At 40.4% G+C, this 12,026-nt stretch overlaps 1 protein-coding gene across 2 annotated transcripts in view; it reads left to right on the top strand.

The window, feature by feature from the left end:
- Positions 1-12,026, top strand: part of dld (deltaD) — a 76,901-nt gene that overhangs the window by 25,363 nt on the left and 39,512 nt on the right. For both annotated transcript variants that reach the window (XM_073065940.1, XM_073065939.1), the window contains 3 exons: positions 8,279-8,380; positions 10,672-10,862; positions 10,976-11,146. In XM_073065940.1, coding sequence (XP_072922041.1) covers positions 8,279-8,380; positions 10,672-10,862; positions 10,976-11,146 — 464 coding nt within the window. The remainder of the gene's footprint in view (positions 1-8,278; positions 8,381-10,671; positions 10,863-10,975; positions 11,147-12,026) is intronic.

The raw sequence follows: 12,026 nt of genomic DNA, 5'->3' as shown, positions 1-12,026 counted from the left end.
TCAATGTTTAAGTTAGTAAATATTTTCTAAAAACTACATCTAAACTACTCAGGATTTTCTTTAGATATGCCTCCTAAACAGACAAAGAAGAAAACTTCTACTTTGAAGATAGTACATGTTGAGCCGGCCACCATGAAGAAGCCTCGGACTCTAGTGCACCTTACCTCTGGCGACACAGAACAGAAATCGGCCGCAGCATCAATAGTCTCCAAGAAGGAAGAACAGGAACTGCGCACGGCGCAGGAAAGGGCATGCGCAAACATGAGCAATTTGAACTACAAATCCCAGCTACGATTGGAAGTGGAAGTGAAAATGAACCCGAGGTGGATTCGGATTCTCTGAAACATACAGATGAAGATGAGGAGGTAAAAGAAGAACAACAGGAAGAGACTGGAGGTGCAAGATATTCTGGAGACATAAGAGAAGCTTTGGTGCAAATAATGCATGAATTAAAAGAATTTAAAAAATTAAAAATAATACAAGAAGATATTAAAAATATGAAGGCTATGTTTGATAAAATGGTGAAAAAACAGGAGAAAATGGACAAGAAAGTTAAAAACCTAGAAGAAATAATGGGAGACACTATTCAGAGAGTGAATAAAATGGAAGATAATATTCTTGCCTGGACATCAGAAAGAAAACGACTGTTGGAAAAAATAGACGTGCTTGAAAATTTTAGTAGACAAAATAATATTAAAATTGTTGGTCTTAAAGAAGGGATAGAGGGAGAGGATCCAATAAAAAAATTTCAAAAATGGATCCCAGAAAATTTGGAAATGGAAGAGGAAACCCAGTTGATTGAAATCGAAAGGGTCCACAGAGCCTTAAGATCAAAACCCCAACCTGATCAAAACCCACGACCAATCTTGATAAAATGCTTAAGATATCAAGATAAAGAAAAGATCCTGAAGGCAGCTGCCCAATGTGCCAGAAAGAAAAATGAGCCATTGATGATAGAAGGGAAAGCAGTTCTTTTCTATCCTGATATAAGTTATGACCTTTTGAAGAGAAAGAAGGAATTTAACCCAGCGAGAAAAGTTTTATGGGAAAAGGGTTATAAATTTATATTGTGCCACTTGGCAACACTGATAATTTTTTTGGATGACGGAAAAAGAAGATTTTTTTACTGATCATCGGGATGCAGAGGAGTTTGCACAAGAACTCCCAAATATTCACTAGTCACAGTAAAGATTTAAAAGTGAAACAGATTAAAGATGAAGACGGGGACACTGAAGTGAGTTGATGGACATTAAAGACAGAAGAATATTTAAATATACTTTTAATTATATGATACAGAGGGAGAAAGGTAAAAACTTGAGAAATATTAATCGAGAGTAATATTTTTTATCTTATATATACTTTTTTCATGTTACGGGGGAGCTGGGGAAACTTCAGATCGATCGCTGCGGGATTCACGTGTGTAATCATGGCGTTTGCCATGACCCGCACAACGGAGGGGGGTAATGTGTTTTTTTTTCATTCACAACATTAGCAGGGGGGTTTTTTGTTTTTTTTTCTTTATAATCTTTCTTTTATCTTTCTTTCTTTCTTTGTCTGGATGATCAGAGGGGAGACACATAGCAACATGGAGAATTTTAAAATAATTTCCCAAGGTACTATGAGAGTTGAAATATTATGTTGTAGCGGTGTGCTACACGCAGCGCTAAAATAACGACACGGAGTATATGAGGATGTCGTCCAAATAGATGAATGCGAAGTCCAGGTTGCAAGTCCACCGCGTCCATCAACCGCTGGAACATCTGTGCGGCATTTTTCAGGCCGAACGGCATGCGGAGGAGCTCAAAAAGACCGAACGGGGTGATGAGAGGCGTTTTGGGGACATCGTCCGGATGCATCGGGATTTGATGGTATCCGCGGATGAGGTCTACCTTGGAGAAAATCCGCGCGCCGTGCAGGTTTGCTGCAAAGTCCTGAATGTGCGGCACAGGGTAGCGGTCCGGTGTCGTAGCCTCGTTCAGCCTGCGGTAGTCGCCGCACAGTCTCCAGCCCCCTGTCGCTTTGGGCACCATGTGCAGGGAGGAGGCCCATGGGCTGTCGGACCGCCGAATGATCCCCAATTCCTCCATCCTCTTGAACTCCTCCTTCGCCAGTCAGAGCTTGTCCAGGGGAAGCTGCCGAGCGCGGGCATGGAGGGGTGGTCCCTGGGTCAGGATGTGGTGCTGTACGCCGTGTCGGGGCATGGCTGCCGCGAACTGTGGTGCCAGAACCGATGGGAAATCTGCCAGGACCCTGGTGAAGTCGTTGTCGGACAGCGTGATGGAGCCGAGGTGAGGGGCTGGCAACTGGGCTGCACCCAGGGAGAACGTCTGAAAGGTCTCGGCGTGAACCAGTCTCTACCTGGGCAGGTCGACCAGTAGGCTGTGAGCCCGCAAGAAATCCGCACCCAGAAGCGGTTGGGCTACGGCGGCCATTATGAAGTCCCACGTGAACTGGCTGGAGCCGAACCGTAGCTGCACCGGACGGGTGCCATAAGTCCTTATAGTGCTGCCATTTGCGGCAGCAGGGGGGGACCCGGCGCCCTGCTGCGGGTGTCGTAATTCGTCGGAGGTAAGACGCTGATCTCGGCACCGATGTCGACCAAAAACCGGCGTCCCGACCTGCTGTCCCACACATACAGGAGGCTATCCTGATGGCCAGCCGTCGTAGCCATCAACGACGGCTGGCCCTGGCGTTTCCCGGGAACTGGCAGTGCAGGCGACAACGGCGGGCTTCTGCGCCCCACCGCTGGTGGTAGAAACACCATTGCTCGTTGGGTTCCACACCCTGGCCTCTGGGTTTAGTGGGCTCTGCGGCCGGGCCTGGACTGGTTTGCTGCTGGGAGCGTGGCCGGGTGATCAGTGAGATGGATGCCCCACTCCCCTTCTTGGCGTTCCACAGCAAGTCCGCCTGGGCTGCCACCTTCCGGGGGTCGCTGAAATCCGTGTTGGACAGCAGCAGGCGTATGTCCTCGGGCAGCTGCTCCAGGAATGCCTGCTCAAACATGAGGCAGGGTGTGTGTCCATCGGCCAGAGACAACATCTCATTCATTAAAGCTGATGGAGGCCTGTCTCCCAAGCCATCCAGGTGCAGTAAACGAGCAGCTCGCTCGCGGCGGGAGAGCCCGAAAGTCCTTATGAGCAGGGCTTTGAATTCCGTGTACTTGCCGTCCGCCGGGGGAGACTTTACAAACTCCGCGACCTGGGCCGCTGTGTCCTGGTCAAGGGGGCTCACCACGTAGTAGTAACGGGTGTCCTCTGAGGTTACCTGCCGAACGTGGAATTGGGCTTCTGCTTGCTGAAACCATAGGTGAGGTTGTAGCGTCCAGAAGCTTGGCAGCTTCAAGGAAACCGCATTAACAGATGTGGCGTCGTTCATCTCCGGTCCAAAAATGTTTGAACCGTCGGGGTCACCAATTGTAGCGGTGTGCTACATGCAGCGCTAAAATAACGACACGGAGTCGGTAAACTGCAGTCAAAGATAAAGTTTATTCCAACTTCACAGTCTTGCTTTAAAGCCTCGCTCCCCCACCGGATGCCTCTACTGGCATGTACTGAAACCCCCTCAGGCTTTCTCCTTTGTGCCTACACGTTGGCTAATTGTCAGCCGGTTCGAGTGTGCTAGTAATTGGGTCGCCACAATGTATTATTATAGACTGGAGTAACCCCGTTAAAAATAATGACTAATTTACTGAATTTTTTAAGTTTTAATGTTAATGGGAATGGACCAGTGAAAAGAAAAAGAATTTTAACATACATTAAGAAAATGAAAATAGATATAGCTTTTATACAAGAAACACATTTAACAGAGATAGAACATCAGAAATTAAAGAGAGATTGGGTCGGAAATGTTATAGCAGCTTCATTTAATTCAAAAGCGAGGGGAGTTGCAATTTTGGTTAACAAAACTTTACCAATTAAAATACAAAATGTATTAATTGATTCTGCGGGAAGATATGTAATTATACATTGTCAAATCTTTTCAGAACTATGGACTCTTATGAATATTTATGCACCAAATGAAAACAATGTAAAATTTATACAGGAGGCTTTTTTGAATTTGGCTGACGCACACGATAAAATATTAATAGGCGGAGACTTTAACTTTTGTCTAGACCCAGTTTTAGATATGTCAGCAAAGGTTGTTACAAAATCAAAAGTAGCAAAATTAACTTTATCATTGATGAAAGATTTAAATTTGATTGATATATGGAGAAGAATTAACCCAAGAGAAAGAGATTATTCATTTTATTCAAATAGAGATAAAACTTATTCAAGGATAGATTTTTTCTTACTATCAGCGAATATTCAAGACAGAGTGAAAAGTATGGAATATAAAGCAAGAATATTGTCAGATCATTCCCCCCTGATAATGACAATGATAATGATGGATAAGGAGGAATCGATTTACAGATGGAGATTTAATTCAATGTTATTAATACGTCAAGATTTTTGTGATTTTATGAAAAAACATTCAGTTTTTTTTAGATACAAATTCCCATTCAGTTGATGATAAATTTATATTATGGGAAGCGATGAAGGCATATTTGAGAGGCCAGATAATAAGTTATACTTCTAAAATTAAGAAGGAATATATGGTAGAAATAGATCAATTGGAAAAAGATTACAAAATTAGAAAAAGAATCTCAAAGATATATGACAGAAGAAAAACAAAGACAACTTGTTAATAAGAAACTACAATATAATACACTTCAGACATACCGAACAGAAAAAGCAATTATGAGAACTAAACAGAGATATTATGAACTAGGTGAAAGATCACACAAGATTCTTGCTTGGCAGTTAAAAACAGATCAGGCTTCCAAAACGATAAATGCAATTAGAACAAGTGTAAATAAAATTACTTATAAACCTTTAGAAATCAATGAAACTTCAAAATTTTTGTTATTCTGATTTGTATCAATCAGAATCACAAAATGATATTGTTGAGATAGAAAGGTTTTTATCACAAATAACTCTCCCAAAATTGAATTTGGAAGAACAGAAGGGATTAGATGTGCCTTTTACATTAAAAGAGGTCGAAGAAGCTCTGGGATCACTTCAGAGTAACAAATCTCCAGGAGAAGATGGTTTTCCGCCTGAATTTTACAAAAAGTTTAAAGATTTATTAATTCCTCCTTTTATGGAGCTAATACACCAAGCAGAAAGAACACATAAACTTCCAGAATCTTTTTCGACAGCTATTTTAATAGTATTGCCAAAAAAAGACAGAGATCTTTTAAAACCAACATCATACAGACTTATTTCTTTGTTGAACACGGATTATAAAATAATAGCAAAGATTTTATCTAATAGATTATCTAAATATTTACCAAAATTAATACACATGGACCAAACAGGATTTATTAAAGATAGACAATTGGCAGATAATGTAACTCAGTTACTTAACATAATTCATTTGGCACAAAAGAGGGAAGAAATGAGTGTAGCAGTTGCTTTGGATGCAGAAAAAGCATTTGATAGATTGGAATGGGATTTTTTATTTAAGGTATTGGAAAAATATGTATTAGGAGTATCTTTTATAAAATGGATTAAAACCTTAAATACTAACCCCAAAGCTAAAGTGGTGACAAATGGCCAAATTTCAACATCATTTCAGTTAACAAAGTCAACTAGACAAGGTTGTCCATTATCACCTGCTTTATTTGTGTTGGCGATGGAACCATTAGCTGAATTAATTAGAACTGACACAGATATTAGGGTTTCAGAGTTAATCAGGAGGAATATAAGATTAACTTATTTGCTGATGATGTTCTGATTTATCTAACTAACCCATTACATTTGTTGTGTAAATTATCTTCTAGATTGGAAGAATATGGGAAAATATCAGGGTACAAAATAAATTGGGATAAAAGTGAAATTCTACCCCTTACTAAAGGAGATTATAGTCAATGTCGATTATTAACTCAATTTAGATGGCTGATAAATGGTATAAAGTATTTAGGTATAAGAGTTGATAATGATATAAAGAATTTATATAAATTAAATTATTTGCCATTATTGAAAAAAATTCAAGAGGATCTTGATAAATGGATGATGTTACCAATAACATTAATAGGTAGAGTCAATGCTGTAAAAATGAATATATTCCCTAGATTACAATATTTATTCCAAACATTACCAATACAATTACCGCAGAAATTTTTTCAAGAGTTAAATAAATGTGTGAGGAAATTCCTTTGGAAAGGTCAGATGTCAAGAATATCATTGGAAAAATTGACATGGAAATTTGATCTAGGAGGGTTGCAATTACCAAATTTTAAGAATTATTACAAAGCAAATCAACTTAGATTTATTGCATCTTTTTTTGATGAAGATAAACGGGCATGGATTAGAATAGAATTAGACAAAATAGGAGAAAATATTCCAGAAGAGTTTATATATAAATGGGAATCTAAATGGATACAGGAAAAGAAAGAATCTCCTATACTAAAACATTTGATTGATTTATGGAATAAGATAAATGTTGATGATGAGGTAAAGAAATCTTTATTAGCAAAGAGACCTTTAATTCAAAATAAACTTATCCCTTTTACAATGGATAATCAACTTTTATATAACTGGTTTCACAAAGGGATTAGATATATAGGAGACTGTTTTGAAGGAGGTATATTAATGTCATTTGACCAATTAAAGAATAAATATAAAATATCAAATAACACTCTTTTCTGTTATTTCCAATTAAGGGCTTATTTAAGAGGTAAACTGGGTCAAACAATGTTATTGCGGAAACCTAATGAAATAGAAACTTTAATTCATAAAGGAAAAATTAAAAAAAATATTTCTGGTATGTATAATTTGATCAAAAAACAGGCAATTAAACAAGGAATTCATAAGTCAAGACAAAAATGGGAAACTGATTTGAATATTGAAATTGATGAAACAAGTTGCTCAAGATTATGTTGACAGTATGACAAATACAATAAATGTTCGACTAAGATTAGTACAATATAACTTTTTACATCAAATATATATTACACCACAAAAAATAAATAGATTAAACTCAAATTTATCTGATCAATGTTTTTGATGTAATCAAGAAATTAGTACTTTTTTACACTCTACTTGGTCTTGTTTTAAAATTCAACCTTTTTGGACAAATTTAAGAGTTTTACTGGAACAGATTATTGGAATACAACTTCCACACAATCCAATATTATTTTTACTAGGTGATATTGAAGGGATAAAATCAAAATCCAAATTGAATAAATATCAGAAAGAATTCATAAAAATTGCATTGGCAGTAGCCAAAAAGGCTATTGCAGTTACTTGGAAATCGGATTCATACTTAAGTATAGATCATTGGAAGAATGATATTTTTAGCTGCATTCCACTTGAAAAAATTACTTATAATTTAAGAGATAAATATGAAATATTTCTGAAAATTTGGTGCCCTTATTTACAAAAAATAGGATTAGATATATAGGTGCTCCGAAGATAAAATTATTGGTTATCTGGGGAAATAAATAAATATACATATTAAAGCTATTATAAACTCCATGGAGCATGTGGGGATCTTCCGAAATCCAGGTGTTCTTTCTTTTTTCTTTTTTTTCTATAGGGATATGTTAGTGGGGAGGGGGAAGGGTTGATAATTTTCTTTTTTCTTTCTGTAACCCATTTGAAAATTCAATATCAAAATAAAAAATAAAAATAATGGACTCCCACATCTTTCCAGTCACTGATGTCAGGTTAATTGGCTTATAATTTCCTTAGATTTTATTTATTCATTTTTGAGATGAAGTGTGGAACAGGCCCTTTTGGCCCAACGAGCCAAGCCACCCAGAAACCCACCTGTTTAACCGTAGCCTAATCACGGGGCAATGTGAAATGACCAATTAACCTACTAACCGGTAAACATGAGCACTCAGAAGAAACTCACATGATTCACAGGGAGAATGTCCTAACTCCTTATTGAAGGCACAGGATTTGAACTCTGTACTCTCCCTTGAGCTGTAATGGCATTGCACTAACAGCTGTGGTACTGTGTTGCCCCAGTCCTCTGGAATCATTCCAGAGTCTAGTGGTTCTAGAAAGATCACTACTAATTTCTCCACAATGTCATGTGGCCTCTTATCTTGCACCTCATTCCATCCACCATCATGATTTTAAAGTTGCTAACTCCTCTAATCTTTCCCTAGTTCTGAGGAAGAGTCCCTTGCCAAAACGTTCACACTGTTGCTCCTCCCACCAATGCTTCCTGACCTGCTGAATGCTTGCAATGCTTTCAAATTAACGGCATTATTCTGGTATTTTCACAGATTGATGAAGAGACCATTGTGTCTTCGACAGGAGCCTTATCTTTGAAGCAGGTTCCTGAGAAGCTGGTAGTTATTGGTGCTGGTGTCATTGGCGTTGAACTGGTAAGAAACTAACACGAACAGACAAGCTGGATGAACTCAGCACGTCGGGCAGCATCCATCAAAATGAGCAGTCAACGTTTCAGGCCGAGACCCTTTGTCAGGACTGAAGGAGGAGGGGGTAGGGGCCCCATAAAGAAGGTGGGGGGAGGGTGGAAAACCAATCAGAGGAAAGATCAAGGGGTGGGGGAGGGGATAGGCAGGAGAAGTGAAGAAGGAATCTAAGGGGAAAGCACTATGGGTAGTAGAAGAAGGCAGAATCATGAGGGGTGATAGGCAGCTAGAAGAGGAGACAGAGTGAAAGTGGGATGGGGGAAGGGAGAGGGAGGGAATTACCGGAAGTTGGAGAATTCAGTGTTCATACCAAGGGACTGGAGACTATCCAGATGGTATATGAGGTGTTGCTTCTCCAACCTGAGTTTGGCCTCATCATGGCAGTAGAGGAGGCCATGTATGGACATATCAGAATGGGAATGTGAAGTAGAGTTGAAGTGGGTGGCAACCGGGAGATACATCGAATTCTCCAACTTATGGTAATTTCCTTCCTCTCCCTTCCCCCATCCCACTTTCACTCTGTCTCCTCTTCTAGCTGCCTATCACCTCTCTCATGATTCTGCCTTCTTCTACTACCCATAGTGCTTTCCCCTTAGATTCCTTTTCCACCTCTCCTGCCTATCCCCTCCCTGCTTCCCCTCCCCCACCCCTTGATCTTTCCTCTGATTGGTTTTCCACCCTCCCCCCACCTTCTTTATGGGGCCCCTGCCCCCTCCTCCTTCAGTCCTGACAAAGGGTGTTGGCCCGAAACGTTGACTGCTCATTTCGATGGATGCTGCCCAACCTGCTGAGTTCATCCAGCTTATTTGTTCGTGTTGATTTGACCACAGCATCTGCAGTGTACTTTGTGTCTGGTAAGAAACTGAACTGTTGGTGAAAGATATTCTTTATATAATGTCAGAGCTACAGATCTGGGGACCTGTCTGATCATAGGATGGTACAGGATCAAGTCATCAGATTCTGGTCTGGTGAAACTCAGCAATTATTCACACTTCCCTGCAATTTTTTTCAGCTTCATCTTTTTATCCAATTCCCTGCTTCCAGGCCATGAATTCTAGTTCAAAACTTCATTTAAGGTGAGTGGGGGGGAGGAGTTTAGGGAGATGTCAGATGTAGATTTTTTTGCAGAGACGACCACCCCTGCACTGCCAGGGGTGGTAGTAGAGGCAGATTCAATAGTAGCGTTTAAAAGACTCTTAGATAGACACTCAGATGTAAGAAAGATAGAGGGCTATAGGCTGTGTAACAGAGAAGGATTAGATTATCCATGGAGTAAGTTTATCTCCGTCAGCACAACTTTGTGGGCCAAAGGGCCCGTACTGTGCTGTATTGGTCTATATTCTAACAAGATACTATCTTTTTTACACAAATCCTTTTGCCAATTCTTTGCCACCATATAAATTTGAGTCATAAGAGAAGAGCAACACAGAAGCAGATCCTTTGCGCATATATAACGTGCCAGTGCTACCCCTCTGCACTAATCCCATCTACCACCAATCTCGTTCGGTGCCTTAGAGATTAAAGATCATAGTAAAATTTATTATCAGTGTTGTATATATTACCATATACTAACTTGTGATTCATTTACAGGAAAATAAAGAAATACAATGGAATTTATGCTAACTATACATAAGCAAAGACTAATAGCAGCCAGTGTGCAAATAAAAACTTACTGAGAACATGAGTTGCAAAGAGTCCTTTGAGTGCTTGTCCAGATGCTTTAATGCAGTGCAAATCTGCCTGGACCACCCCCAGGCAGTGAAGCATTTCCTCCCCTGATGTCCTCTAAATCCCCTATCCCTCACTCCAAACTGATGTCCTCTAGCTTTAGATACTTCCAGTGTGGGAAAAATATTTTTGTACATCTGTACACACAATGATTTCTGTTGTGTTGATAAAGTACCCTTCATACTTCTGAAAGAGAAGGAATAAGATTTTCTGAAAGCTTGTCTCTTTGACCGGGAGCACTTGGCTTTATTTCCAGTCTACGACACATGTAAGCAACATGTACCTTCCCACTTCCTTCTGCCTATAAGACATTGAGCAGTATGTGGTTTAATGCACTACTAGGAAGCCTAAGCATTCTGTTCAAGAGTGTACACTGTGAGTTTGTGCCAGGTGTGTCATGATCTGCAATTCTGCTGACTGGCAATAAGTGAACCAATGCTGGTGCTATATTCAGTCCTGCATCAGCACTGAAAGGGCATTGTGTCAGTGCTGTAACCCTCAGTTGTTTCTAGGGCTCTGTGTGGCAACGGCTCGGCTCGGAAGTAACTGCTATTGAATTCCTTGGACACGTTGGGGGAATTGGGATCGACATGGAAATTTCAAAAAACTTTCAGCGCATTCTTCAGAAGCAGGGTTTAAAGTTCAAGCTTAACACAAAGGTTACAGCCGCGACAAAAAGAGCTGATGGAAAGATTGATGTGAGGTATGTGTGAAATGAGATTTGTGTAGATTAGATTCAGGCTGTGTGGTAATTACTAAATTGGAGAGCCGTGTAGTGACAGACATTGATTAAAATGTCATGTCTGTTCCCTCTAGTTTTGAGGCTGCAGCTGGTGGAAAAGCAGATGTGCTCACTTGTGACGTTTTGCTGGTCAGCATTGGACGCCGTCCCTTCACAGAAAATCTGGGATTGCAGGAGATGGGGATTGAACTTGATAAGAAAGGTCGGATCCAGGTCAACAATCGATTCCAAACAAAAATTCCAAAGTAAGTCATGTATTCTTGGATGGCTAGTGTATTCTTGGATCAGTAGCAATAGCCAATTATTTCAGGAATGTTGCCATGAGCTCTGGGTACTGTAGGGATGGGTATGCATTCCCCTGCAAGCACTCTGAATAAATCAGTGCCTCCGAGTTTGGTCCTGGTGAAGGGTGTTAGCCCTAAATGTCAACATTTTATTCTTTTCCATAGATGCTGCCAGACCTGCTGAGCTCCTCCAGCATTTTGTGTGTGTATCATTTTGTGGTTGTGTCATTTCTGTGGTCAGGTCTGTCACTCGGGCATGAAGTTCAATGAGAGTGCTTGGCTCATTGACCATGGTTCAATGACTTGCTCTCTTTTTCAGCGGCTAGGGGTTCTGAACACTGACAGATCGATCCTGACAGAAGCAGAGGCAGGAGTGGGTCATTGAGCAATACAGTTAACTCTTTGGCCTAAGCCTACTTGCGGTGTTAATAAGGGCCTTCCAATCAATATCAACCGCCCCCAATGGCTCTGAGGTAGAACATTCCAAAGGTTCATTGCACTTTGGCTGATGAAATGACTTCTCATCTCTACCCTGAATCGGTGAGCCCTCATAGTTTGGCGGTTACTCCTTGTTCTAGGCATCCCAGGCAGGGGAACTATCACTCCTCATCTCCTTTGCTGAGCCTCAGAAGAAAGTTGTGCATTTCTGTGTGGTCACTTCAGACTGTACAGGCCCTTTCTAATTCCTATCTCCTCACATGGCATCGATTCATTATTGTCATATGTACGTCATTGTCATTGTCATTGTCAGTGAAAGATTGTCTTGAATATTGTTAAAACAATGTCCTTTAACATCTGCCGGACGATGCTGAGGATGTTCTACGAGTCTGTGGTGGCCAGT

The sequence above is a fragment of the Hemitrygon akajei genome, chromosome 14 (genome assembly GCF_048418815.1).
Source record: "Hemitrygon akajei chromosome 14, sHemAka1.3, whole genome shotgun sequence".
Lineage (NCBI taxonomy): Eukaryota > Metazoa > Chordata > Chondrichthyes > Myliobatiformes > Dasyatidae > Hemitrygon > Hemitrygon akajei.
This window is presented reverse-complemented; position numbering and strand designations above follow the sequence as displayed.